Consider the following 26,271-nt stretch of genomic DNA (forward strand, 5'->3'; position numbering starts at 1 on the left):
CCAGACCAGGTGAAGAACTTTGAAGCTATGCTATCTGCAAGTCACTGGCACAGTCGAAATAAAAAGCTGGTCATGGTGGTGAGGGTCATCCGGGTCGGGACTGAGTCGAGGCAGGCGGGACCGAATGGTAGGGACCTGGGTGGACATCTGGGTCGGGACTGAGTCCAGGCAGGCCACCTGCCTTGGGCCTCCAACATTTCCGCACAGGGCTGGGCTTTAGAGGCTTTCCAGAGCGCTGCCGGGGCGGGGGTGGGGTGAGGTGAGGGGCTCGCCCTGGCTCTCCCACCCCTGCCGACACGCTGTGAGGTCATTCGATTCATTTCTGGAAGTAACTTGTAATTCTCAAACAAGTGCTATTATTTCTCTTCCAACAGGAACGGCCTCAGTAACGCGCCGCTGAGTCAGTTTTCAGGGCCGGCGGTTTCCCCAAGTCCACTCCTGAGGCCCCTCAAGCGCACCCACGGCGTCCGGCTTCCCAGGGCGCTCTTTCCCAGGAGACCTTCTCATCACTGTTTTCTCCCCTCTTCCGACTTCTCCGAGGGCTGCCTCGCGGTCTGTCCGGCCGCGTCCCGGGCCTTGGGGCGGCTGAGGCATGACCGGAATGCGCGGGAGGACGCGGGGCGGGGACGCGAGGGCAAGGACGCGGTGCACGGAGGGGACGCGGGGCACGGAGGGGACGCGGTGTACGGAGGGGACGCGGGGCACGGAGGGGACGCGGGCACGGAGGGGACCCGGGGCACGGAGGGGACGCGGGCACGGAGGGGACGCGGGGCACGGAGGGGACGCGGGCACGGAGGGGACGCGGGGCACGGAGGGGACGCGGGCACGGAGGGGACCCGGGGCACGGAGGGGACGCGGGCATGGAGGGGACGCGGGGCACGGAGGGGACGCGGGGCACGGAGGGGACGCGGGGCACGGAGGGACCCGGGGCGGGCCGGCCTGGCCTGGGCCCTGGTCGGGGCGGCGCTCAGCCCGGCCCGCGCCCCCCGCCCCGACACTCGCAGCCCCGCCTCCGGACCCCGGTAGTTGCCATCCCCTCGCGGGCCGGGTGGGGCGCGCAGCTCCCAGCCCTGGGAGGTCCCGAGGATCGCGAAACGGAAAGAGAAAAAAGTCTGCGCCGAGCGCCTGGCAGGCAGGGCCCGCCCCGCCTCCCTTCCCGGCTGGTCCAGTCACCGACCCGCGGCTCCGGGGCCGCGAGGGAGGAGGCGCGGGGGGCGCGAGGCGGGGGCGGGCGCTCGGGGCTCGGCCCGGCTCTCGGCTCCGGGGGTTCCCGTGGCCGCAGCAGCGCGGTCTCTGCGGAGGCGGCGGGGGCGCGGCCAGCCAGACCTCTTCCTTGCCAGGGCGGCCGCGGCGCCCGTTCCGCGGGAGGCGGGAGGGAGGCGGACGCGGCCTGGCCTCGACGTCGACTACCGCGCCGCCCGCGATGGGAAGCGCCTTATAAAGCCGCGCCCCGCCGGCCCGAGCCACTCGCCGCCGCGCCGCCCCGAACGCGGGCCGCACGCAGCCTCCTGGAGTGCCGGGCCGACCCCGGACGACCCCGGCCCCGGACGCGCCCCGGACGACCCCGGCCACGGACGTACCCGGGACGACCCCGGCCTGGGCGCGCCTCCTGCGGGGGGGCGGGCGGCGGGGCCGGGGCGCCCTTGGAGGGGGCATGCGTGCGACATGGCCTCGGCGGTGTTTGAGGGCACGTCGCTCGTGAACATGTTCGTGCGTGGCTGCTGGGTGAACGGCATCCGCAGGCTCATCGTCAGCCGGCGCGGCGACGAGGAGGAGTTCTTCGAGATCCGCACGGAGTGGTCGGACCGCAGCGTGCTCTACCTGCATCGCAGCCTCGCGGACCTGGGTCGCCTGTGGCAGCGCCTACGCGACGCCTTCCCCGAGGACCGGTCCGAGCTGGCGCGGGGGCCGCTGCGGCAAGGTGCGGGGCCGGGGACGCGGGAGGGGCGCGGGGCCGAGGCTACCTTGAAGTGCACGAAGGAGGCGGGGAGAGACTTCGACCGAGATTGCGACTTCTCCTTCCTGCCCACCCTGGACAGGGCACACTTGGACCCCGCGCCCGCAGACGAGGGGTGCCCGGGCGGCCGGGTTAGGGGGACGGGGAGCCGGCCTGCCCAGCCTGGGGGCGCCCCCGGCGGAGGAGCCAAATGGGGCGGGAAAGGGGCCGAGGCCGGCAGGGCGGACGCCGCACTGTCCCCGAGGACGAGTCACTTCGGAGGAGGGCGGGGGCGCCAGGGGCTGAGCGGCTCACAGGGTCAGCCCGGCCCTAGCCCCTGCCCGGTACCTCCCGGGGGCCGGCGGGCGGGCGCCCTGGGAAAGCGTCTGGGAGCAGTTAACTGCGGGGTCCCAGCCGGGGGTCGCGTCGGGTGTGGCAGCCGCCCCTGAGTTCTCCCCGCGGAGGGCGCGCCCCTGGTCTTGGAGCGCGAGGTGCCACGCAGCCCTTCCGTCCCTCCTCGGAGGGGCCGCCCCGCCCACGGCTGCCGCGGACAGCCAGGGCCCCCCCCGCACCCCGCCAGGGCTGGTCCCCATTCGAGTTTGATCAGCTGCGCCTCCTCCTGCCCGGCCTTGTGACCGTCCTGGCTCGCGGGAATTCTTGTTTTCAGAAACCGCGGTGGCTTCCCTTTTCCTACGGCTCTGCCCGAGCTTTCTTTGGGAGGCCAAGCTGAGGGGGTGGAAGCGGGGAGGACGCAAGAGAGAGGGGCTGGAGTTGAGACGGGAAGAATGCGGGGTGGAGGGAGCAGGCCGGGGAGAGGGGCCGCCTGGGAGGGCCAGGAGAGTAGAAGGGGCGGGAAGACTGGAGGACTTCCGAGCAGCCCCCCCGCCCCCCCGCCGGACATGTGTGACCACCTGTAGCTCAGAGCATTGGGACAGTGGCCCAGCAGCCGTCCTTCAATCCTTCTCTAAGCGGAGACCTCCTGAAAGCCTGGGGCCAACTTACTGAAGCAGAGGGTGGCCCGTCCAAGTCTCCCCAGCCTGCTGTCTGGCTGCAGTCTTGAGATACCCTCTGCTTTTCCCTGGCGATGGCCCCAACCCCAGTGTGTGAATTTCGTGGATAATTAGCTCGGTTCTCATGACACATCCTTTGGAAGGGCTCCCACAGCCAGCCAGTTGGGGCCCTGAGCGAGAAGGCCCGCCTTTCAGGCTTCCCTCTGCTCCCCAGAGCCTCGCATTTATAGCTGTTCTCCAGACAGTTGGGTGTTATTTCAAGCGTCGAAGCAGTTTTCTTTGGATTTGCTGTTTGTTATGATATTTTAAATTTAACAAATGAATGCCCAAATCAGGAAAGCATCGTGAAGGAACAGCTGTTTATTCAATGACCTTTCTTGGAACGAGGCTTGAACACACTGGAGTCCTTGAGCCTCACTGTGGTCAGGCGTCTGAGCTCCGTGACCCCAGGCAGGCTGGTTGCAGCGGGCTCCCCGTGGGGGCTCCCCACCTGTAACTTTGTACCTGTGGCCTCTGACGTTGGTGAGGACTGAAAGGCATGGTAGAGGGTCTAACAAGAGCAGGTTCTCCATAAATGCAGTTGTCTTCGTTACCATCGCATCAGCCCTTCTGGCAGGGGTTGGGCCAGCCGGTGGAAAGAGGGTGTGGTTTCGCATCCACGCAGGTGGAAACAGCTCACCTGCAGCAGGAGGGCGGGGCGTGTGAGGAACTCCACTTGCCCTGCACGCACCCTGACTCCGCCTCTTTTGCTCTCACCTGAGTTGTGCTGGGTCCGTTATGCGGTCACAAGGTGTGTGGACACGCGAGAGTGTCTCCAAAGAGTGAAGAAAGGTTAAAGACGCGAGAGATTACCGTGGAGAAAAGACTCAGAAGGGATACGATAGCTACCTCCAAGTACCTCAAGGGGAACACAAATCAGAAATAGGGGTCAGAGTGATGGTGGCAGGGCTGGTGGGTGGTGAGTGTGAGGCCCAGCGGCTGGGTGTAAAGGACATTCTAACAGCACACCATGGAACTGTTGGAGCTGCTGCCTCTGCTGGGGACAGTCTGGCACCCCCTGGAGAGGGTGAAGAGGGGAGCCTGGGACCAGAGCCGGGACCATAAGCCCTGTCTCCATTCTAGTCCTTGGTTTTCTGAGGGACAGTTAGCCGGTCCCTGCCTGGCACACCCAGGTTTTGTTGTGCAGCGCCAGGGAAGTCCTTTCCCTTTCTTTGATCCTTTTAAGTCCAGGGAAACTGTTTACCAAGTAAAATATATCCCAGTAATGTAAAAGCGGATTGCACCTTATTTCCGTGCAGATTTATTATTTGCATAAAAAGATTGTCTGGATATACGAACTATCAACACAAAAGGCAGCCAGGTGTGTGTGCTCTGCTGCGCTGCAGTGCCAGCTTTTCTCTGCATAATTCCCTATCAGATTCCCCAGTTTACATGCATTGAACTGTTTCTGGGGTGAGTCAGATTTGCATTCTCTAGTTCCATTTAAGAGATTTGTGAGGAAATCTGGATTTCTGAGCTTCTGTTGGCAGTGGGCTGGTGACTCTTGGAAGTGTCTGACTGCACTCCCTTGGAGGGTGTGGGAGCCTTGGCCCCGCTTGCAGCTTTGAATCTGCTAGCAATTAAAGGGATGCTGAGCCCTTTTCTCCTTCCCTTGACTATTGCAGTGGGGGTGAATGTGCTTTTTCTCTCTCTGCACACACACTGTGGAGTGCTGCTTGGAGGCCATCCCTGGGCCTTGTATGTGTCACAGTGCCACATCTGCAGGGATATGTCAACCCTGCCTGGGGTGGAGGCAAAGTGCTCACTAGCGCACTCTCCTGGCCTTCTGTTTGGGTGAGGTCGGACCAGGCTGACCTCAGTACTTGCCCAGCTTCCGTCCTCCAGCCCCTTTCCTCGCACTCCCGCTCTCCCACCCGACCTTCTTCTCCATCTGGATTGGATATGCCCCCTCTCCCTTTCTTGTCCCCCGGCCCTAGGGGAGGGAGCTAGCTGTTTCCTGGGGATATTGTCGCTGGGTCACCAAGGTGTTCCGTTCTTGTGTTTTCTGGTGGGCCCGTCTTTCATTTAAACCCCTCTGTGCGATACCTAACATGGTTCAGGGTTACCCTTTATTTACCTCTCTCACACCTAGGAAGGTTTATGCTTTAAAACATAAGCATGTTGAATTTCCTTGTTGGCAGTTTGAGGCTCCTGGACTTTTTTGATCATTGTTTCTATAGTTTCAGGCTTTGTGATGTCTGAGTCAACCAGGTCGCCACTGCAGCAGCAGATTGTGTTCCTGAGTAGTCAGGTGATCTTTGATGCTTAGTGGCTGTACAGTCAACATTTTGGTTTTACATTTATTCCATCAAATATCTGCATAGTGCCTACCACATGTATAGGTGATAGTGGCACAACAGTGAACACGAGACCGAGAACATCCCTGTCCTCATGATTCTTACATTCTGGTTGGGAGAAATCCAATAGTAAACAAGATAAACAAGTAACAAAATATATTAGAGAGTGATACATGTTCAAAAGAAAAAATAAGTAAGCAAAGAAAGGGGCTCCGACTTGCAGGGCAGGGGGTTTGCATTTAGACAGGGTGATCAAGGACAAGTGACCTTTGAATAGAGAACTGAAGGAAAGTGGGGATCAAGCCATTGGGTGCCTGGAGAAGTCGATTCTAGGCAGTGGAAGAGCAGGTGCAAAGGCCCTGAGGCCGGCGTGTGTCTGGTAGGTTTGGGGTGTGAGGAGGTATAGCGGCTGGTGTGGAGAGTGTTGGTCAGGAAGGGAGAGAGGCAGGTCGTGGTCACATTTGGGCTCTTATTCAGAGAGGGCTCTGAGCAGAGACGTGATTTGGCCTCACTCAAACTCAGGCTGCTGTCCTGAGAAAGAGTGGGGAGGCAGGGAGGCAGGTGCTGGGGCGTGGTGCAGCGGAACAGGTGGGAGAAGTGAGCAAATGCTGATTTGTATTAAGGGGGAGTCACAGGGGCACTGCAAGGCCAGACATGGGGCGAGGAGGAGTATGCGGATGACCCCAGAGTGTTCAGTCTGAGGTGCTGGACTGGCAAGATTGCCATTTGCTGCCATGGAGGAGTCAGCAGGAGGAACTGGCATGGGGGAGGAGGTGGCTCAGGAGGGAAGCGTGGGAGGCGGCATTTTAGCATTTTCTTTTAGTAAGGCCATGATCACGAGCCCACGAGCCCATGTGGTGCTAATGTACCTGCCTGTGCTCACCTTCATCACCAAAGACGTTCATCTTACCTTCATGTTAGGAGACTGTCTTCTTAGACTTGAGATCCGAGTACCAGGGGACTGGCATCTGGGACATTACCAGAAAAGGGCTGGACACAGATGTGACCACCAGACTCCCACAACCCTGACAGCTCTAGGAAGATGCGTGCTTTGATCCCATGGACTGAACCTGCTCATGCTGTTCTTAGGTCGACAGTGAGGGGAGAAGCCCTGTGTCTGTGACAGTGAGGGGAGAATCCCTGAAAGATAAGGGAGAATCCCACCCGATGGCCAATTGCAAAGCCACAGAGTTTACTTTCTTAGTAACAGTGGCTAAAAAATGATCATGGGCCACACCCGTCCCGGGCAGCAGAGCAGGGTCACAGAGGCACCATCTCTGCCCCACCCAGTGGACCCTTGCAAGTGGGGTGCTGGGTGGGCCTGCCCTTTGCCTTCAACCACAGCTCCACCCCATGCAGAATTCACCTGCGCCATTCTGCCCCACCCAGAGGGGCAGTTTCACTTCTCAGGGGACTTGGATCTTCTTTTCTGACTCACAGACCTATTTTTCACTCTCTTGACCTGACCGAGTCACCCTGTACTGGGGGTGCCCTGCCAGGACTCCCGTGGGGCCACCCACCTTCACGTGGCCTCCTCTTCCTCTTTCTTCCTACTGCTTTACTTTTCTTTCCCAAGCCCAAACCCCGCCGCCCACTCTGCTTCCCCCATCCCGCTGTACCTGGGATCCTCTTTTCCGTAAATGGCCACTAGGCTGTGTTTGGTTTGCTGCCCCCGACAGATCTCAGACTGAGCCCCTGGGCCCCAGGCGACACCTGAGATCACTTCCCAGCTGGAGACTGGACAGTTCCACAGACAGACCTGCTTCCAGGGCTACTGGCTTTCACGGGGCGGTTGGCACTGAAAAGCTGCAGCCTTCTCACAGGACAGGCCAGGGACTCAGCTCAGGAGCACCTTGATCTGAGCTCCCTGCTTGGTGGCGAGAGGAGCTGAGCGTACACCACGTGTGGTGACATTCTTCTGCAGACAGACACCTTTAGCCGTGCCCCCTCTTGCCCCGTCCCACAGGGAGTGGGGACATGAGACAGACCACATAGCTCTTTTACCAACTTACACCTGCAAGGGTTTCTTCCCATTTTTAGGAAACTTTGCTGAAGTGCAACGTAGACTCAGCAGAAAACACATGGTGGATAGGGGATGCAGAAGGGGAGGGAAGAGCTTGCAGTTCAGACTTTGACAGGTGGCAGCTCTCAGTCTCATCATAGAAGATCAAGGCCCTGCCAGATTGCTGGATCACCCACCTGAGACACAGCTGGGTCATTGTAGGAGGGGTCAGCCACCTGGGACACTGCTCAATTACAGTGAGAAGGGTCAGGCTCAGGGATCCCCCCACCTGGGAACATGGCCAGGCCTTAATAGAAGAGGTCAGGCTCAGGCTGAAAGCACTGGCTTTAGACCCAGACAGGTGGGGTTAGGGGATTGGATGCTGGCTTTGCCACCTGCATGTCACTCCAGGCAAGTGGCTCACTTCCTCAAGCCTCGAGTGCACTGTTGATGCTATAGCAGTAATAATATCTGCACGCAGGCTGGTTGTGAGTACTGAAAGCAGTAGTATCCGTAGAGTGCCCAGCACCAAGCCGGACACATACGGGCTGCTGGCTTTGGGACCCTCTGCTCTTTGCCCCCGCACTTGCCGTGTCCCCTTGATGACAGTGGTCTGCGGGAGAGTGCTGGAGGCTGGCTCCTGAGAGTAGCGGCCCGCTCATGTGCCCACCCTCTTCTGGGTGTGGCCCCCCATCCCCTCTGGGAGAATACCCCTGCCCTGGCTAAAGAGAGAGCCCACAAAGCGGAGGTCACCACCGAACTTCAGTGGGATCCCTACAGACTGGGCCTGTGGCCTTGCTGGTCCAGAAACTAGAATTGGTGCTGGGTGTGGGCCAAGCTTAGATTGCCTAAGAAAGATCCTGAGATCCAGGCTTGATCCTAAGAAAGAATTGCTGGCCGTGGTGGCTCATGCCTGTAATCCCAGCACTTTGGGAGGCCGAGGCGGGTAGATCACTTGAGGTCAGGAATTTGAGACCAGCCTGGCCAACATGGTGATACCCTGTTTCTACTAAAGATAGAAAAATTAGCCAGGCATGGTAGCGTGCATGCCTGTAGTCCTAGCTACTCAGGAGGCTGAGGCAGGAGAATCGCTTGAACCCTGGAAGCAGAGGTTGCAGTGAGCTGAGATCGCACCGCTGCACTCCAGCCTGGGCAACAAGAGTGAGACTTTATTTCAAAAAAGTAAAATTAAATAAATAAATAAATAAAAGTAAGAATTGCCAAGTACACAGAGTTCTTGTGGCCAGAACCTCTGTGGGAAGCCGTTGCCTCCTTGCCCCTCGTGAGCAAACCCTTTCACAGGATTCGTGAGACCCTGCTTGTCCTTTTCTGGTCTCAGCTCTCCCCACCTCTGCCCTTCACCTTCCCCATCTCACTCCCTCTTTCCACAACCCCTGTCACCCTTATATCTGCTCACCCTTCAGGTCGCCTCCTGCCCCTGCTGTGCATCCTCCTAGCACCCGGATTTGCCAGGTAGGGGACACTTTGTGGTCTGTGTTTGCCTCCTGTTGGCTCTCCTGGCTAGCATGACGTGCTGGGAGGCCGGGATCCCGTCTTGTTAGCCATGGTATCCCCAGCCTGGTGGAAGAGGAGCCGTGGGTGCTTTGGGAAGAGCGAACAAAGTGCTTCCTTCCTGCCTGAGTGGGCTGTCCCCACTGGGTACCTGTGATGCTGCAGTATGGACTGGCTAGGTGGATGGCTGTTGGAGAATGTTGAGTCTAAAATTTAGGAAGGGGATGTGGCTTTTGGTGGGGAGAATAATGAAAAGGCCTAGAGAAGGCAGGATTATGGGAAGAGCAGAGCAGAGCTCAGTAAGGTTAAGTCGAACACTTTTTTCCCATTCACTCTAGGAGTCACCTCGAAGGTACAGGAGGCAGCTGCTGCTGCAGAGAGAGGGAGGGAGGCTTCCCTCAGCCCCCAGCTTCGGTCCTCAGGGTGTTCTATTTTTCCTCAGCCACTTCCATCTCGTCCTCCTGCGTTCTCAGCTCAGCTTTTCACTCCTGCAAAGATGTAGAGGAGAGGTGACTGTGGACCAGCTGCTGGGCGCCCTTGGTGCATCGCAGGGTGGAGGTGCGCGGGGAGGCCTTCTGTCCTTGTGTCCACACAGCTGCAAGCTCGTTCTCCTTGTACAGTTACACTGTGTGACACTGCGCAGGTGGAAGCGCGTGAGTCTTCGATAGTGAAGAGCAGCCTCAGGTTCCCAGGCAGTTGGAACTTCCTTGGGATGCTTAGTTATGCCTCGAATAACCAGCTCATCAGCTCTTAGCTCGCTGCTTCTTCAGTATTGACTGCCTATTTAGAAAACAGGTACTTAGGAAGTTTTAAAGGTTTTCCTAAAACATTTTAGATATTTAGTTTCCAAAATGTGTATTCCACTCAACCTTTAAAGAATATGTGTTTCCTGTGCAGCATGCAAGATGAGGCTGCGTTCCCCCCTTCACCTCTGCATCTGTGTAGTGTGCTGATGGGCACATTTGTTAAATGGAAAGGAAACAATATAAATGTAATTTATGGTTTGACTCAGTTTGAAAGTTCCCTTTGCAGAGCATTTCCCCAGGGCTGTCTCTTGTGTGCGTGTGGGAACGTGTCCTCTGAGTGCTCAGAGAGGCTTGTTCTTTGGGTAGTGGACACTCTTTAGTGCTCGACCTCCCCGCGCACCCAAGCAGCATCCTGCCTTTAGTTTCAGAATTGCAGCAGCAGGAAGCTCTCCCGCCAGAGTCAGATGGCCAAGGTCCTCCCTGGAGGAAGCTGGGCCAGTTACCACAAGTGTTGAGCCCGAAGCCTCCACTTCCCAAAAAAGTGGGACTCTGGACCCAGGTTTCTGCGATTCGGAAGCCGCGTTTGTTAATGTTGGCTCTCACTGTCAGATCTCTGTGCTGACTGCAGCGCGTTCCGTTCTGAATCCAAGAACAAATCAGGTGTTTGTGTTTGCACAAAGCAGCTAATCCCCAAATTGACAGATACAACGCTGTGTTTTCAACTTTCGAGGCCAGACTCCTTTAGGAAGAAAAGTGACGCTGGCAGCCACCTGCTGATACTTAGCCCCCACATGTGTGTCCAGGTGGCCCACTTACTGTGTTACCAATTTTTTGGTTTCAAATTCTTGTTTGGCTACATCTAGATGAAATTCTGATGTCACAAATTGTGTAGGATGAAATTTTAAAAGTTGAGGTTGTATTCGTGATTCTTTGTTAGAAATTAGAATAGTTTCCTGGGCTGTGAGGTTGATGTCGCAAATTGTGTAGGATGAAATTTTAAAAGTTGAGGTTGTATTCGTGATTCTTTGTTAGAAATTAGAATAGTTTCCCGGGCTGTGAGCTTGATGTCACAAATTGTGTAGGATGAAATTTTAGAAGTTGAGGTTGTATTCGTGATTCTTTGTTAGAGATTAGAATAGTTTCCCGGGCTGTGAGCTCTGAGGCTAACTTCCTTAAGCGTGCATTGCAGTGAAGGCCATCCTGGTTTTTCCACAGAGTGCGCGTGCCCCCTGCTGGCCAGTCCTGAAAGAGCAGAATCAAGAGGCTCTGCTTCTTTTTAAGGCTCACTTGAAGAATAGGCAACCCTCTTAACCTGCCTGCAGTATTCATCCGTGCGATCTCAGACAGTACAGCTAAGTCGGACAGGAACCCCACAGAATTGTCATGCCATCAACAATATTTGGAATATAAAAACCAAAAGTTTTAGATGATCTTAAGTTATTGTATTAAGTGCAGTTTTGAAAACCAGTTTTCAAATCGTTGCTTATGGTAAACAGGTGACAACATTTGGAAAAGTTCCACTAGCCATTGGAAGCCAAAGCACTTGAGTAACAAAGGAAGAGTACAACAGGTAGGATGGAAAGAAGCGCAGATGCACACAATAGTTTGCTTTGGGGGAAGCAGTACTTCTTAAACGCATAGTTCGTCTCATCTGTCCCTGGAGAATAAGGCAGTGTCTTTCAACGTGGATTCTGCTCAGAGCTTTTTCTTTATACATTTGAGTGTTTGTAATTTGGCATGCTGGCAGCAGGAGTTTGAGGTTTCCAGCTGTGAAACCGAGAAAGCTTAGTGAGTATGAAACAATCAGGAATTGCAAGATGAAGATTTCTTTCATTTTTGCACTGGACAGTTGTACAGTTTTTTTTTTTTTTAAAGTATTTTCCTTCCACATTAAATACACTCATCCGTTTGGTGTATTTAAAACATTTTAAAAACAATGGAAGGGGAGTTGGGAAATGGGAGCCGTGGCGTTTTAAGAAGGCCAGGCTGTCTGTGGTCTCTTGCTGGTGCCACGTCTTGACTGGGGGCGGGGAGGCCTTTGCTGCTCAAGGCGCCCCGCTCTGCATTCTTGTTGCTGTGCTCTGGAGCTCTGGTGGCAGCAGCTGGAGCAGCGGCAGCGCAGCTGTGCTGCTGTCAATCAGGTGGGTTTCAGTAAGTGCAGCAGAATTCATCACTTCTTGAATCAGCTGTGGCCCCTCCTGGGGAAAGGACCAGTGCTTGTTGTCATTCAGGTGAACTGTCTCCATGGAGAAAGGACCACAGTGTCCTGAGAAAGGTGATCCACATTGCCAGCTTGGTTGCCACCAGGAGCTGGATGGGGAATTAAATAATGGATGTGCCCCTAACTAAAAGCCTAGAGCTTAAAAAATAAGCAGCCGTCATTTCTGTGCTTGTAGGGAGGGATTCCAGCTCTTCACTTTCCCCATCTAAATGTTATCAGGCTCCTTTTGTTTGGTTGTTAAGCATGTTTACATACCCAAGGAACACAACTTGACTTCCATTCAGAAACATAAAAACAGGTGAAGGGAAGCAATGTGGTTCTGCACATTTCCACACATAAAATCAAACCAGCGTGGCTCAGCAGTTTTAGTGCCACTTGGCCCTCGAGACTCTCCTTCGAGGCTGGTGACCGAGGAGCCTGCTGTTGGTGGGTTCTGCCTGAGGTCAGGCTGAAGACTGAGACTGGGGGCTGTCCCAGGGCAGCTGGAGCACACACAGAAGACTGACGAACACCCGTCCACTTCTGTCTCGTCTGGTGCAAGTGTATTCTGCCAGCACAGCCAACGAACATTGCATCCCTTGCGTGGGCCAGGCACTGTGGTGGTTGCTGGTCACAGGGAGATGAGCCTGAGGTACCTCCTGCCCTATGGCTCCCACTAGTCTCTGGGGAGACCCCCAGGTGAAGGCACAGTCATTGCAGAGGAGCAAGAGGCTGTAGAGGGTGGGATGGACCTTCTGAGCCCACAGGCAGGACCCAGTCCCATCGTCACAGAGCAGGTGGCTTTTGCCTAAGTGGGCTTTGCCCCATCGTGAGCCTGGAGGTGGAGGAGGCTGGCGGACAGCTCACCCAGAGGCTGTTGGGCAGCGAGGGCTGGTTTCTCGGGATTGGCTTGAGGGTGTGTTTCACAGGGCACAGAGCTGCTGAGGTAGGTGGGCTAGGATCAGGTCATGAGGGGTCTGCATGCCCAACTGAACATAGTTTCCAGAGGCCTGACCAGGTACACTTGCCTTTCTGTAATTCAGTCTGGAAGATGGGTCATAAAGAAGATAGCATAGGCAGATAAAATACTGGACCCAAAGTTAAGTTTGAGTATCAAATAAACAGCAAATATGTTTTTAGTGTAAGTCTGTCCCTGCTATTGCATTATCCATTGTTTATCTGAAATTCATATTGAATTAGGCATCATGTGTCTTATTTGCTAAGTTTGGCCATACTAAAAGGAGATCAGTGTACCGCAAAATATATTTATCTCCCTAATGTTACCCTTGGAGGTTATCAACCCAACCAAGAGCTGCACATGAATTAAATCAAAGATGTAGCCAAAGATATGTCAGCAAAGCACAGATACAAGCATTAGAAACCTCTGTAATACCTGTAAATTGTTGGATCATGCTTGCTGTCCTATGAAATGGGTATACATATGCTGGATACATTGACTATGCAAGAAACCAATCTTGTAAACTGAATACAACTACTGTGTCCTTCATTTGATCAACCGAAAACTAGTATTGTAGCTGTAATAAAAGTTGAAATATAACAGTAGTTTTACTTGTCTTAGAATAAAGAAGCACTTTGTGGGAATGAGTTATATAATTGTCTTCTCTTTAAAAACAACTTTTTAAGAATTTTGAACTGGCTGTCTTTTCCTTGGTACACTTCCCTTAGCAAGCAGGGGATCAAAGCATTTTGGTTGAAAGAGTGGTGCATATATACTTCTTGTAGTATATAAATATTTGAAATTTACGTAAATTGCGGTATATAAATATTTGAAATTCTGTGCAAGGAATTCAGGGCTTAGGGTGGAGGCATCCAGAGAGTCTGGTGCTTTTGTTGTTTTCTCTTTTTCTTCTCCACTCTGCTTGCCCGGGCGTGTGGGGAGCTGGGGTGAGGCTAGGGAAGACAGCAGAGGGTCGTCCAGTCCCTTCCTTTGGGCATAGGCACAGGCCACATGGACAGAGGCCCCAGGGTTTCCAGTGGCTGAGTCACAGGCCACGGACCTGCCCCTCTTGGACCCTCGTGCCCTGCACAACTGGCCGCCTGGGCCAGTGTGGCTGAGGTCAGTGGAGGGAGCAGGATCAGACAGCCCCACGGCCAAGCAGGGATTCCAGGTGAGCCAGGCAAAGAGGCACCTGGCACATGCTTGAGGAAGTGGGGAGAAGGTTCCTGGTCTCCACTGACCCCCACTGACCCCAGTTACGGGGATGCCCCTGCGGTGCCCACTCTTTCAGAAGTGCCTTTGACCTATGTCTGGGGAGCCCTGGTGGGAGTTTCCATGGACTCTATGCTCTGGGACCTCTTAATTTCAGTTAGGAAGTTTAAGAAATTATTTTTATCTCTTTTATAGACCTATTCAACGAATTGCTTGAAAACTGAACAGGCTTTTCCCCGTAAAACAAAATCAGACCAGAACTTCTGAAAAACCTAGTCTCCATGACCAGTAATACTAGGTTGGTGCAAAAGTAATTGCAGTAATCACGGTTTTTGCCATTAATAGTTCTGGGACTTAAGCCTTTGTGGTTTAATCACCGCTCACAGGCACATTTGCATCAGCCTCAGTCACACAAGTGTGGGGGAGATGCCAGTGTCCTTGGGCACCTACTTCCCCATCCTGCAAAGCTGAGGGATAGAACCTGTGATGGGAAGACTTCTGCTCTGCGCTTCTCATGGGGAGATAGAAAAGCACCCGCGTCTTCATGCCTCGAGCTATGTTTTTTAAAAATAAAATATTGTACTGCTTAACGGACACTCGGGCATGTGGTGACCATGAGAAGCACAGAGGCTCAGATTCCTGGAAAGTGGCATGAGTCATGTCCACTTTGGTTTTCTCCAGGCAGAGATCTGACTTTTTTCCTTGTGAACATGGCATGTAAATAACTGGTCTAAACAGGGGCTCCGTTTCCAGGGGTCTGCGATCTGAGCAGCTGGGGCCAGCAGAGTGAGTCCTTCCCTGTGTCATTGGGGGTGGGCCGGTTCTGGGCCAGCACCCCTGGCTGTAGCCACCATGCAGTGGGGCCTGATTCGCCCTGGGCTGAGCTCTGGGTGTGACTGGGGTGATTATGGAGTTTGCCAGGCTGCCCCACTTGGAGGGATCTTACACCTTCCATCCCCTTTTCAGATTGACAGTACTGACTCCAGCATAGACTTAATGGATCACTGGGTAGGTGAAACATTGGATGAGGCTTAGAGCAGGACTTCCAGGATGGGGCTATAGGTGCATAAGGCTGAATGAATGTTCCCAACGTCTCATTACAGAGGACGACCCTGGCGGTTCGTGCGCACCTGTTGTGTATTGAATTGGGAAGATATTTCCTGGTGTGCTTTTCTGACTTTGAGCATTTCTGTCTCAATTCTAGGACTGGTTGCCATAAAGGAAGCCCATGACATAGAGACCAGGCTTAATGAGGTGGAGAAGCTGCTGAAGACGATCATAAGCATGCCCTGTAAAGTGAGTGCGGCCAGGACCCGGGCTGGGCAGGGAGGCGGCGCCTCCCAAATGGGAAAGGCGTCCATCCCTCCAGAGAGTTGACTTGCTTGCTCCATCTCACTTAGCTGTTTTGTTCTCTCCCTGGAAGTACCAGGCGATAGGGATGCGGGTGGAGGTGTGCAGGTGTAATCAGGAGAAAGAAGGCTTTTGTGGGCTCCAGTGGCTCCGGTATTTCCTCCCTGGGGAAAGAGTGAAAATGAGGGGTGCAAGGAGGCATGAGTAGGTGGGCGTGGGGCCTCTCTGGCTGCAGGGGGCTTTGCTTTCTGCCTCTGCTCGGAATCCCCTGTCTTGCTCAGGGGATTTTAGAACAGACATGTGGAAACCAAGCGGAATGTTGGTGTCAGCACAGTGAGGCACATGGCGCGGATTTGACCATCAGTTCCCTTTCCACGTAAGCCTGTGGGCTTTGTCGTGAGTGGTGGTTAAAAACCTGGACTTGAGCGCCAGGCAGACCTCTTCAGCTCCTGGCAGCTTCCGTTTCTTTCTGGCAAATGGGGAGAATGGACACAGCCTACAGTTGACTATAGACGGAGGGAGGCATGAGTGAAACTGGCACATCGGAGCCGTGATTCCCTCCACTGCCGAGGTGGCTGAGGCCTTGCCTTCCAGCTGCCTGGGTCATGAGCACATGAGGGCTGTGCAGTGATGGCAGCCCCGCCCCTGCGGCCAGCCATGGGAGCATCTGGACATTGCCCGGGCGTTTGCATCACACGGGCCACCTCTGCGGACAAGCAGGGCCTCTCTCTTGGTAGACAGACAGGGCCAGCCTATGGAGGTTGTTCGTGTTTAGTAATCCCTGTATTTCCCCCCAGTATTCTAGATCAGAAGTTGTGCTCACCTTCTTCGAAAGATCTCCTCTGGATCAGGTGTTAAAAAATGATAATGTACATAAAATCCAACCCAGCTTTCAAAGTCCAGTCAAAATATCAGGTAAGAGCCGCGAGGGAGGTGTGCGGGGAGGGGCTGCTGTTGAGGCTGAGGCTTCAGAGAAACCCTCAGTTGGCTGTCTCTGCGACTGGGCCACGCTTTTCCAGAAAGACAATCGGGGAGAAATGGGAATGCACAGGGAGAGAGGCTGTTGCCTGATTCCCCCTAAGCAGGGTGTTTCCTCCTTTGGTTTCTACTCCTGCTGCGTCCTCGGGTTTGTGTGGCATGTAAATTGGAACTCACTTCAGAAATGGTATAACGATGAACAAACACATTGATGATAGAGTTTGAAGCAAACTACTGGATACTGGAATCCAGCGTTCAGCCTGCTGAAGCGAGACAGCCCGTGTCACGTGGCATTGAATTTGGTTCTTGCTTTTAGGGGCAGCCGTAACCAAAGGGATGCACAGGCTTTAGGTCTCCTTAGTGTGGGTGTGGGATTGTGGCTCCTGGCGCAGGAAGGAAGGAAGGGGAATCTGGGACCTCTTGGCCAGTCCAAGTTTGGTGACTTACTAAGATCTGGGTTGCAGGTGTCATGAGAACACTAGATTTGTTTTTTGCAGCACTATTTTGGCAAAGGCTGCTGAGGAAAATTTTTGTAGGGATAAGAGCTCTGTCCTGGGAGTCTCTAGGACTGGATTTTCCCAAGCAAGTGGCAGTCACCTTGTGACGTAAGAGGTGACAGTTGCGTGTGGTCTTGCCGTGGTCTGCCTGGTGGACAGGGAGGGAAGGGGGGACTCATGAGAGGAGACATGGCTCAGCCAAAGGAGAGCACCTCCATGACACTGTGGTCTGCAGGAAGGAGAGCAGGGGGCCTTTGTCTATCATTCCGTTTCTGAATGGTGGAGGAAGCAGGGGAGAAGGAGGGATGGAGGACTCAGAAGGATGTCAAGGGAGAAGAGTGGATGAGAGGGAGTCTGAGCCCAGAGCTGACTCAGAAGGAATTGGGGACACCAGAGGACAGTGGGGATGGGTGATTGATGCTGTTGGCTGTGAATGTGACCTTGCTGATTACTGACCACAGCACAGGTGGGATTCTGAATTGTGTGTTTGGGAGAACTGGGTGGGGTGGGCAGGTTCTGGAACCTGGAGTGGAAGATGGGTTTGTAGATATTAATAGGATTGTGTGTGTGCAGGGTGGTGGCATGCCTGACCCTATCTGTGGCTGCTGCTTTGTTTTGTTTTTTACTTTTTTGTTTGTTTTTACTGACACATAATTATTGTACATATTTATAGGGTAAAGTGTGATGTTTCGATACATGTGTATATTGTGTAAAAATCAAGTCAAGAGTATTTAGCATTTCCATTATCTCAAACATTCATCTTTTCTTTGTGGTGAGAACATGCAAAATCCTCTCTTCTAGCTATTTTGAAATACACAAAGCAGCACTGTTAACCCTAGTCACCCTACTGTACAGTAGTAGCACAGCAGAGCTTATTCCTCCCACAGTCACTTTGTGCTCACTGACCAGTGAGCCCCTCCCTCCTCTGGTAACCACTGTTCTACTTCCTGCTTCTATGATCTCCCCTTCTCTAGATTCCACATATGGGTGAGATCTTGTGACATTTGTCTTTCTGTGCCTAGCTTATTTCAGTTAATATAATGCCTACAGGCTGGTTCATGCTGCCACAAATGAGATCAAGGAGCAACAGAGTCCTCCTAGTGCCTTGCCTTGTGGGAGGTGCTGGCCCCCAAGTGAGAGGGACAGATTGGAGCTCCCTGGAGCCACCTCTGATGCAGAAGCTCCTGAGGCACAGTGCCTGGCACGTGCTGCAGCCCGCCCTGGCCTCCTGTTTCTATTAGTGATGTGGATGAACACATGGCCCACGTGTACCCTAAGGGACGAGCATAGTGAGACGAAATGTAACAGGGAGAAACGTAGAGTCTCATGTTGCAGTTGAAATTATGTTTTGTTTGCCTTTTTGCAAGGGCTGAGGACAGGTTTCAGCCACTGCTGTTTGTGGTCTTCCTTGTGTGATGGGGGTGCAGTGTCCAGGTCTAGGAAGGCAGGGGTCCTGGCCTCTTTATGCAAGTCAAGACTGTCCCTGGGCTGCAGCAAGACGAATTATTGCATCCAGAGAAGAGTGTCTGGTGGACCAGGGTCAAAAGAATGGGAGGAAATGTGGAAGGGCAGCTAGGAGGCAGGGGATGCCACCCTCAGATGTTGGCAGGCCGCCACAGGAAGGGGTCACGTGAGGGCTGGCACTGGGCCTGTAGGTAGAAGTAACTGTGGATGACTTTGGCTCAGCACAGAATACGTTCTAACATCTGGGGCTGCCTAACCATGGAGTCTGCACCAGCCTGTGGCTAACAGTCTCAGTGCAAAGTCTGGGGGCCCGGAGGTGTTGCTGCAGGAGGCGGCAGGCGGTTCGGCCTCTGGGGGCCCGGAGGTGTTGCTGCAGGAGCGGCAGGCGGTTCGGCCTCTGGGGGCCCGGAGGTGTTGCTGCAGGAGCGGCAGGCGGTTCGGCCTCTCGCAGCCTCGCAGACCCGAGGGTCGCAAGTGCTCTGGTTGTTCTCTCCTCTTCCTTTGCTCTGCCGGTCACCGAGTCTGATGCTCTCTCTCTCTGAACCCTCCAGACCCTCCGATCTCTGTTCCCGGTCTAGCCAGCCCCTCACTGTGTCTGAGGGAGCTTCTTAATCTAGAGCTGCTTAACCTGCCAGTGGTGAGGCGATACGTCCACCCACACCGTGGCAGATACCTCCCTTCAGGAATGCTTTTTAATGAAATTACTATTGACAATAAATAGCCCCCACATCCCTTTGAGAAAATGGCTCGCACATAGGCACCTCATGTTCTCAGTCTTGGTCCCATAGTTGGCATGTTTCTGGATCTGTGGGTCCCCAGGCTGAGGTGCGGGGTCCAGAGAGCCCTGGCATCACCTGAGACTGTCCACATGGCTTTCTCTCATGCCTCCCCCTTTCTCCAGTACATGAACCCGCAGACTGAACCAGTCATCCCAAAGCTCTGACCTCTAAGGCTCATTAACTGTCTTTTTGTCTTGTCTTTTTTTTTTTTTATTTTTGAGACAGAGTCTTGTTCTGTTGCCCAGGCTGGAGTAGGCTCACTGCAAGCTCTGCCTCCGGGTTCGCGCCATTCTCCTGCCTCAGCCTCCCGAGTAGCTGGGACTACAGGCGCTGCCACCACGCCCGGCTAATTTTTTTGTATTTTTAGTAGAGACGGGGTTTCACCGTGTTAGCCAGGATGGTCTTGATCTCCCGACCTTGTGATCTGCCCGCCTCGGCCTCCCAAAGTGCTGGGATTACAAACGTGCGCCACTGCACCTGGCCCATTAACTGTCTTAAAAGCTCACTCTCACAATCAAGCCCAAGTTCTTGGTCATTCTGGGCATTCAGAGCCCATGCTAGCCTTCTGATTGTGTCGCCTCCACTCCAGAGCCTCAGCCTCCTGCGGGTGGACTGGCCAGCTGTTGCATGAACTGTGGCCCTGCAGGGTCCTTCGTGCAAACCTGCCTGTCCACTCCTGTCCTGGTTAATTTCATTCATTCCCAGCCACCAGCCCACATCCACCTTCCTCCTCCATTTCTTATGCCACTGACCTACGTGTAGGGAGGCGGTGCCACGGGGGACAGGCACTGACCGTCTCTGCTCTCTAGATGTAGGCTGAGGATGGGGACCTGCAGGCGCCAAGTGCCTTGGATTTTCTAGGACAGTTTAGTTGTTAGGAGCTCCACTAGATGGCGCCTGGTGCTAGCAGTCGTGGTGACGGTTTCCACGTCCTGGGGCCACGGTGAGGACAGTCAGGAGGGACTGCAGCCCTTGACAATACTTCCAACCAGTGCAGCCTTAATCATTCTTTGTCCCAATGCTTATCAAATGTAAGAAAGCAGGAATCTAGAGCGTTCTGCCCCGTGGCTGCAGCTCTGCAACATAAAAGGAAATGCAGACCTCAGCTTTGATCTGGCAACGTGGGCTCGTCAATCTCAGCCACAAAAATCTGACCATTCAGGTTTAAGAGGCCTGGAAATGAATCACAATTTTATTTTTCATTAATCTGGCTTCTGGCCAATCTCAACCTTAGTTTTACTATGTAGGGGTAGCCCAGTTAGCCAGTTAATAAAGGGGCACTGCTTTGGGTTTTGTTCCATGGCTGGAGTGCATTGGAAATACAGTGGGAGAGAGGTGAAAGGGAGGAAGGCTATAGTGTGGATGTTTTCACGGCTGAGACTGTGTGTCTGCTGAGAAAAGGAATAGAGTTATTGAAGTGAGGGGTTGCGACAGGTTTGTGGGGCTATGAAAACATAGCTGCATCTAAAAAACAGAAAAATTGCCATCAGGCAAATAGATACACTGGTAATTGGTGCAAAGAAGATCCATTGACTGACAGATGCAAAGATTCATGAGTGAAACTTTGAGGAGAAACAGGATTTGCATAGCCTTGAGGCATCCTCCCTCAATTATTAACTACAAAGGGAAAGGTGGTAACTTCACTGTGGAAACAGCTGGTAGAAGCCTCCTCACCAGGCACTCACAGCAGCCTCCCCAGCAGCAGGACCCGTCGGCATCACCCCCACCCCCGTATGCAACTCCAGGTCTCAAGATTCCTGCCAAAAATGCATCACCTCAATCAAATCACTCTGAAACTGCCAACAAACCCAGATCGAGGGACATTTGCTAAAATAGCTCAGTCCTCTCTTAAAGTGTTATGGTCATGAGAGACAAGGAAAGATGGAGGAACCATCAGTGGTCGTAGAAGATCAAGACAGAGCAGCACATTGCAACAAGGGATCCTGGATTGGGGCCCGCACGGAAAAGAGGAACATTGGTGGAAAAACTGTTGACATTCGAGTGAAGGAGGTCTTTCGTTTAGTTAACAGTATTGTGCCAATGTCAGTTTCCATGGAAGAGCAGGGCTGTTTTCATTTGGAAAAATACGAGTGTAAAAAAGTTGCTTGAAAGTGAACTATTTCATGGAATCACTCATGTATGTGATTAAAATGGCTACATTGGTCAAAGATTCTTGCTGTAGATACGAAGCTGACTTCTAAGACATTCACATTGTATGTTTGAAGTGCGGCTCAGATGCTACAATTTTTCTGGAATTACACTTTCTTCCGTTCTTTTTTATTTATATCATAATGGATGTGAGGACATTACTAACGATGATCATAATAGCTGTGAGGAAATGCGGACCTCAGCCTTGATACGGCTACTTGGACTCATCAGTTTCAGCCACAAAATCTGATTATTTAGGTTTAGGGGGCCTGGAAATAGAACACTGTTTCTCATTAATCTGGCTTCTGTATAACGTCAACCTTATTTTTACTATATAGGGGTAGCCCAGTTAGCCAGTTAATAAAAGGGGACTGAATGATCATGATAGACCACTCAGGACTCTACCAAGCCCTCAGCATTTGCTAGATTCTTTACATACATCATCTCAGTTAGTCTGCATAATGGCCTTTGGAGCGGATACCTTTATTTCCATTGTACAGATAAAGAAACTGAGCAAGAAGTCACCTGCTCTCCAGGCGTAAGTAGCAGAGCCCTCCCCAGCTGCACCGTCTGCTTGCTTTCCTACCTGCTCATGCCTCCTGAGGGGCCAGCATTCCACACTGCAGACACGCCATACTTGCTAGTGCTCTGGTTGAAGGCACATGGCCAGTTACCAGTGGACTTTGTTACAAGTCAGGCTCCCTGGTCCCGTAGCAATGAATCTCAATGAAGCCTTTTGCTTGAAGGAACAAATTCATGGTCTACACCATCCTCTCGTGAAAACTGACCCAGGAGGTCAACTCCCATTTAAATATCTGCTGTCCGTGGTTGAAACGGGCACAGACTACAGGCTTAGCAAGATGATCTCCTTAAACCAGTGGTCCCTACAATTAGAGGCTTGCTAGAGCTAAACGCTTTTTCTTCTTTTTTTAAACTGTGGACCTGTTCTCATTTGTACAGCTTTTCTTAGGACTGTTTTGTTAAAGTGACCAAATAAATAAAAATGTAAACTGTTACAGAATCTGTGTTCCTTTTTCAACTAGCGCAGGCATATAAAAACTGTGTACATTTCCCTAGGTTTTAAGACAATTTGCTTTTCAATAAACCATCCCTTTCTGAACCCGAGTTGGGAATAAATGTTCCAAAGGTTGCTGCGCACCTGCCGGCTGTGTAGCCTGGCTTACCCCAAGGTTTTTCGAGGTTCTGGGGCTGAGAGCAGAGGCGGGATCCAGGAGGAAGCCGGAGCTTCTCAGGGACCGTCTTCAGTGAAATGCAAGAGTCTAAGCGAAGTTCCTCCCTGGGCCGGGCCTGAGACAGCAAGGTCCATGCAGGAGACACCAGACATACCTTAGCGTTCTCCAGGGCCCAGCCAGCCTTGCAAATAATTAAACTGCATGTATGTGCACGAGGCTCCTTGTCACAGGCAATTAAGGAATGACTTCTTAAAAATTTATTTTTCGGGAGACTGGTAAAGACTCCCATTTTATAGAGCTCCAAATTTCACATTTAGGAAAGATTAGGCGTGCAAAATACCTCTTCAGAATCTTATTCAGAAGTGATTTGCAGCAGTGACATTTGTTTTAACTCGTAGGCCACCACCCAACCAAATTCCCTTTGCAAAAGGGGTGGGAGAAAGGGGAGGGGCTGTCAGCTGGCTGTATGGAGGTTGCTCTGAGGTTTTATGTGCTTCCCATGAAAGACAGATTTGGGTCAGAGTTAGTAAAAACAATAAAGGGAGTGGTTCTGTGCTGCCACCCATTTTAGATAGAGAGGCGAGGGACTCTTAGTTTATCTTGTTAGGATGTGGCGGTTTTGACAGTCTGCCTGTTCAGTGAGGCTTTGGTAAGCATCTTCTTTTGCCCCTTTGGCACCTGGAAGTGTGGCTGATCCCAGAGTTTGAGCACTGATTCCTCTTTGCTTCCTAGAGCTCCTGCAGCCCTACCAGTGGCACAGGGAGGAGGGCAGGGAAGAGCTGAGGACTGATGTCCCCATGAAACACCGGTGGCCCCTTCTCCAGAAAGGCAGGCAGGATTTTAGCAATGACTTGATGAATCTGACGGATGAGTGGACATTTTGATCCTGGGGGGTGAGGAGGAAATGTGTTTTTCTTTCCTCATTTTTGTGTCATTTCCCTAATTCTCTTCCTTTGGAAAACAGTTCAAAGAACTGAGAACCAAATACCTAGAAAGATTAAACAGAAAGTGACTATTTCAGTCACACAAAAAAAGCAAATCCATATGCAGGAATAAACCAGTCTAAATTGTGGTAAGTTGTAAGAAAAAATAAAGGAAAACAGTCCCCCAAGCAACTAAGGCATCCGATGGGGAGTGAGCGATGTTCCTGTTGGGTGTGGCGTGCCAGGGGAGAGGGAGGGCTGTTTGGAGCTGTGCCCCCAATGGGAATAAGATAATCCTTTGGATTTGAGAAGGCACCAGGAATTTGGAGTATATTTTAGGCATGGCTTTTATGATGGGGTACAGAGAGGTTCTGATTGAAAAGAACACATGAAGGTGGTCCTTGTCTTAGAACTGAGGTTCGGAGATGAGCAGTCTCACGGGCAGCTGGGGGACTTTAGTGCCAAGAACTGGCTGTGGCTACCAGGTCTCATCTGCCGAGCGAGGGGACGGAAACGCGGTCCCTCAGAAAATACAAATGAATGCTGCAGCAGAGAGTCCACCACTCTTGCTTTTTATGCCTAGATGGACCAGATGGCATGATGCGATCCAGGAGTTCATGGGATTTCAGAGTGAGAAGAATCCTCCGAGATTAATACAACTTTGAAATTTTCCATTGGAGGAAACTGAGTCCCAAGGCCATGAAGCTCATTGTTCTGGCTCCTCACCCTCCATTCCAGCCCCTCCAGCCGAGGATGAGCGCAGACTTCCACCCTCTCTATCTCACGCCATGCAGCCAGTGTAGATGTAGGAAGTCATTTTTCTTCGTTGGCTTTTCTAAATTACCCAAATCTGTGCTTACTTGGAAAAAAAATCATTTACATAAATCATTACATTTATATGCAGCAAAACAGTGAAAGTCACCCTTTGATTTAAAATGCACACGGAGAAGTAACTCAGGAATGGGCAACCAATACTGTATATTCTCACTTAGAAGTGGGAGTTAAGCTATGAGGATGCCAAGGCATGGGAATGATATCATGGAGTTTGGGGACGTGGGGTGAGGGATAAAAGATGGATCCACCACATCTCAGACATCACCACTAAAGAACTTATCCATGTAACCAAGACCCACCTGTACCCCCAAAACTATTGAAATAAAAATAAAATAAAATGCAGACTGATTTCACGCAATCAGAACAACAACCCAGGCCATCAATACTGTTACTCCTGTCTCAGCCACAGTGAGAGCTCAGCAAGGCGAGGTACCCTGGGCAGAGCCACGCGTCACTGTGCCATGTGTCTGCTCTCACGTGCAGACTCACAGATTTGAGCCCCGTACTCCTTCTTTGTACTCTAGCTTTAAGCCCACAGCGAAGGGCATATGGAGAGAGTGCTCGGGCAGCCAGAGCATCTTTGTATGGGGAGAGACACGCAGCAGGCCTGGCTTCTGTGGGGGTTGACCTCTTCCCTGACTTTGTGGGGCAGAGCTCTGAATGGGTCTTGGGTGCACAGCGTTCTCTCACAGTGTGGAAGTGAGGCACGGGCGACAGGTGGAGGAGAAAGTAGGGAAATGGGGGTAAACCCCAAACTCCAAAACCTCAAGCACCGAACCCTCCTGAGGACTCACTTTGTTGCTTTGATTTTCAGAAATCATGAGGTCCAATGGATTTTGTTTAGCAAATACTGAAACAATAGTTATTGACCACAGTATACCAAATGGAAGAGACCAGCACCTGGGCATGGACCCAGCAGAGCATTTGTAAGTACGCTGATTGGAATATTGTTTCATAGACTATCCTGAGCCGTTTGTCTGGTGGGATGGGGGCTCACTGTTCTTATGGAAGGAAGTGGGTACCCAGAGCCACCCAAATGTCTTGCCTGCATTTGGACACTGATTTTAAAAGTTTACCTTTCGTAGAGTCTGGTGAGATCTTGATTAGTAAATCTGTGGAGGATGGAGTTGCTGGCTCTAAGGGGCATTTAGGAGACATTGCAGGGCTAGGGGCCTGGTTTGTGTGGGCCCCTAAAGGGTGTGATGCTGTCTCCAGGGCCAGGAGGGCCACATGCCTCATACTCAATGGTCCTGATTCCCTGGGATGGGGACATGTTTGCCTCATGGCCGCCTGGCCCTGTGCTGAAGGTGTAGGATGTGTCTGATTACTGAGGCTGGACAGCCAAAGCTACCACTGTCTTCTCCGCTCTTTCTGTCTGTGGTTTGACTGTAGCACATGCTGCAGAGAGCCCGACATCGGGGGCACTGTGAGGCGCAGCACCTTAGCCTTCGCTCTTCTCCAGGCATCTTCATGGTGAATTACAGGGACACCAGGGTCCCCAGACAGCTTGGCCTCTGTTTCCTGACATAGCCAAATCCAGGCTACTTCTTGGCTTATGAGCTCAGAAAGTTATTTAAACTTTCCTGACTTCTCTTACCTTCGCGGGACCATTCTGCTGTCTCACCACGGGCTGTGTTGAAGACCACAGATGATGAGTGTAAAACATCCCACTTGAGAGCCCCACAGAGGCAGCTCTGGCTGCAGAGTCTCCCTGTGGGCCCAGGAATGACATAGCCTGGGGATGGCCCAGGTCTTGCCCCACCCATTTGCTAGCCCTCCACAGCAGCAGATTGAAAATAGAACTAGGCGGGCCACATGTGCCGAGACCCACATCCGGGCCTGTGGGCTACAGGGCTGTGACCCTAACATCAACCTGGGCTCCAGCCGGTGGCCTGGGCCTCCTCTGTTGAATCCCTGCTCCATGACTGAGCGTGGCGGGGGGTGGGGGGGTGTCCCTGTCAGGCTTGTGGGACTGGCTCCTGCTGACAGACTCCCACCTTTACCAGTGTGTCTCTCAGGTAGACGGTGCAAGAATCCTTCCCAGTGGAGGGGTCATGAACTGCTGGTGGCAGAGGCTGTCCCGGTGGGGCCAAGGCCGCAGCTTTCCTGACCTGCTTTGCCCCTTTGTGTCCCTTGCCCTGACCCCACTGTACATAGCTCATTCACTCATTCCCTGTGGGTCCCCCATGCCAA

At 52.7% G+C, this 26,271-nt stretch overlaps 1 protein-coding gene across 2 annotated transcripts in view; it reads left to right on the forward strand.

The window, feature by feature from the left end:
* The first annotated feature begins 1,234 nt into the window (after positions 1 to 1,234).
* The window catches only part of PXDC1 (PX domain containing 1), a 28,232-nt gene continuing 3,195 nt past the window's right edge, over positions 1,235 to 26,271 (forward strand). Inside the window, exons 1-4 of one of the 2 annotated variants that reach the window (XM_010361794.2) lie at positions 1,235 to 1,921; positions 15,117 to 15,208; positions 16,060 to 16,177; positions 24,893 to 25,004. In XM_010361794.2, coding sequence (XP_010360096.1) covers positions 1,666 to 1,921; positions 15,117 to 15,208; positions 16,060 to 16,177; positions 24,893 to 25,004 — 578 coding nt within the window. In that variant the 5' untranslated portion in view covers positions 1,235 to 1,665. The remainder of the gene's footprint in view (positions 1,922 to 15,116; positions 15,209 to 16,059; positions 16,178 to 24,892; positions 25,005 to 26,271) is intronic. The other variant, XM_010361795.2, reaches the window with a different exon arrangement.

The sequence above is a fragment of the Rhinopithecus roxellana genome, chromosome 4, assembly GCF_007565055.1.
Source record: "Rhinopithecus roxellana isolate Shanxi Qingling chromosome 4, ASM756505v1, whole genome shotgun sequence".
Taxonomy (NCBI): Eukaryota; Metazoa; Chordata; class Mammalia; order Primates; family Cercopithecidae; genus Rhinopithecus; species Rhinopithecus roxellana.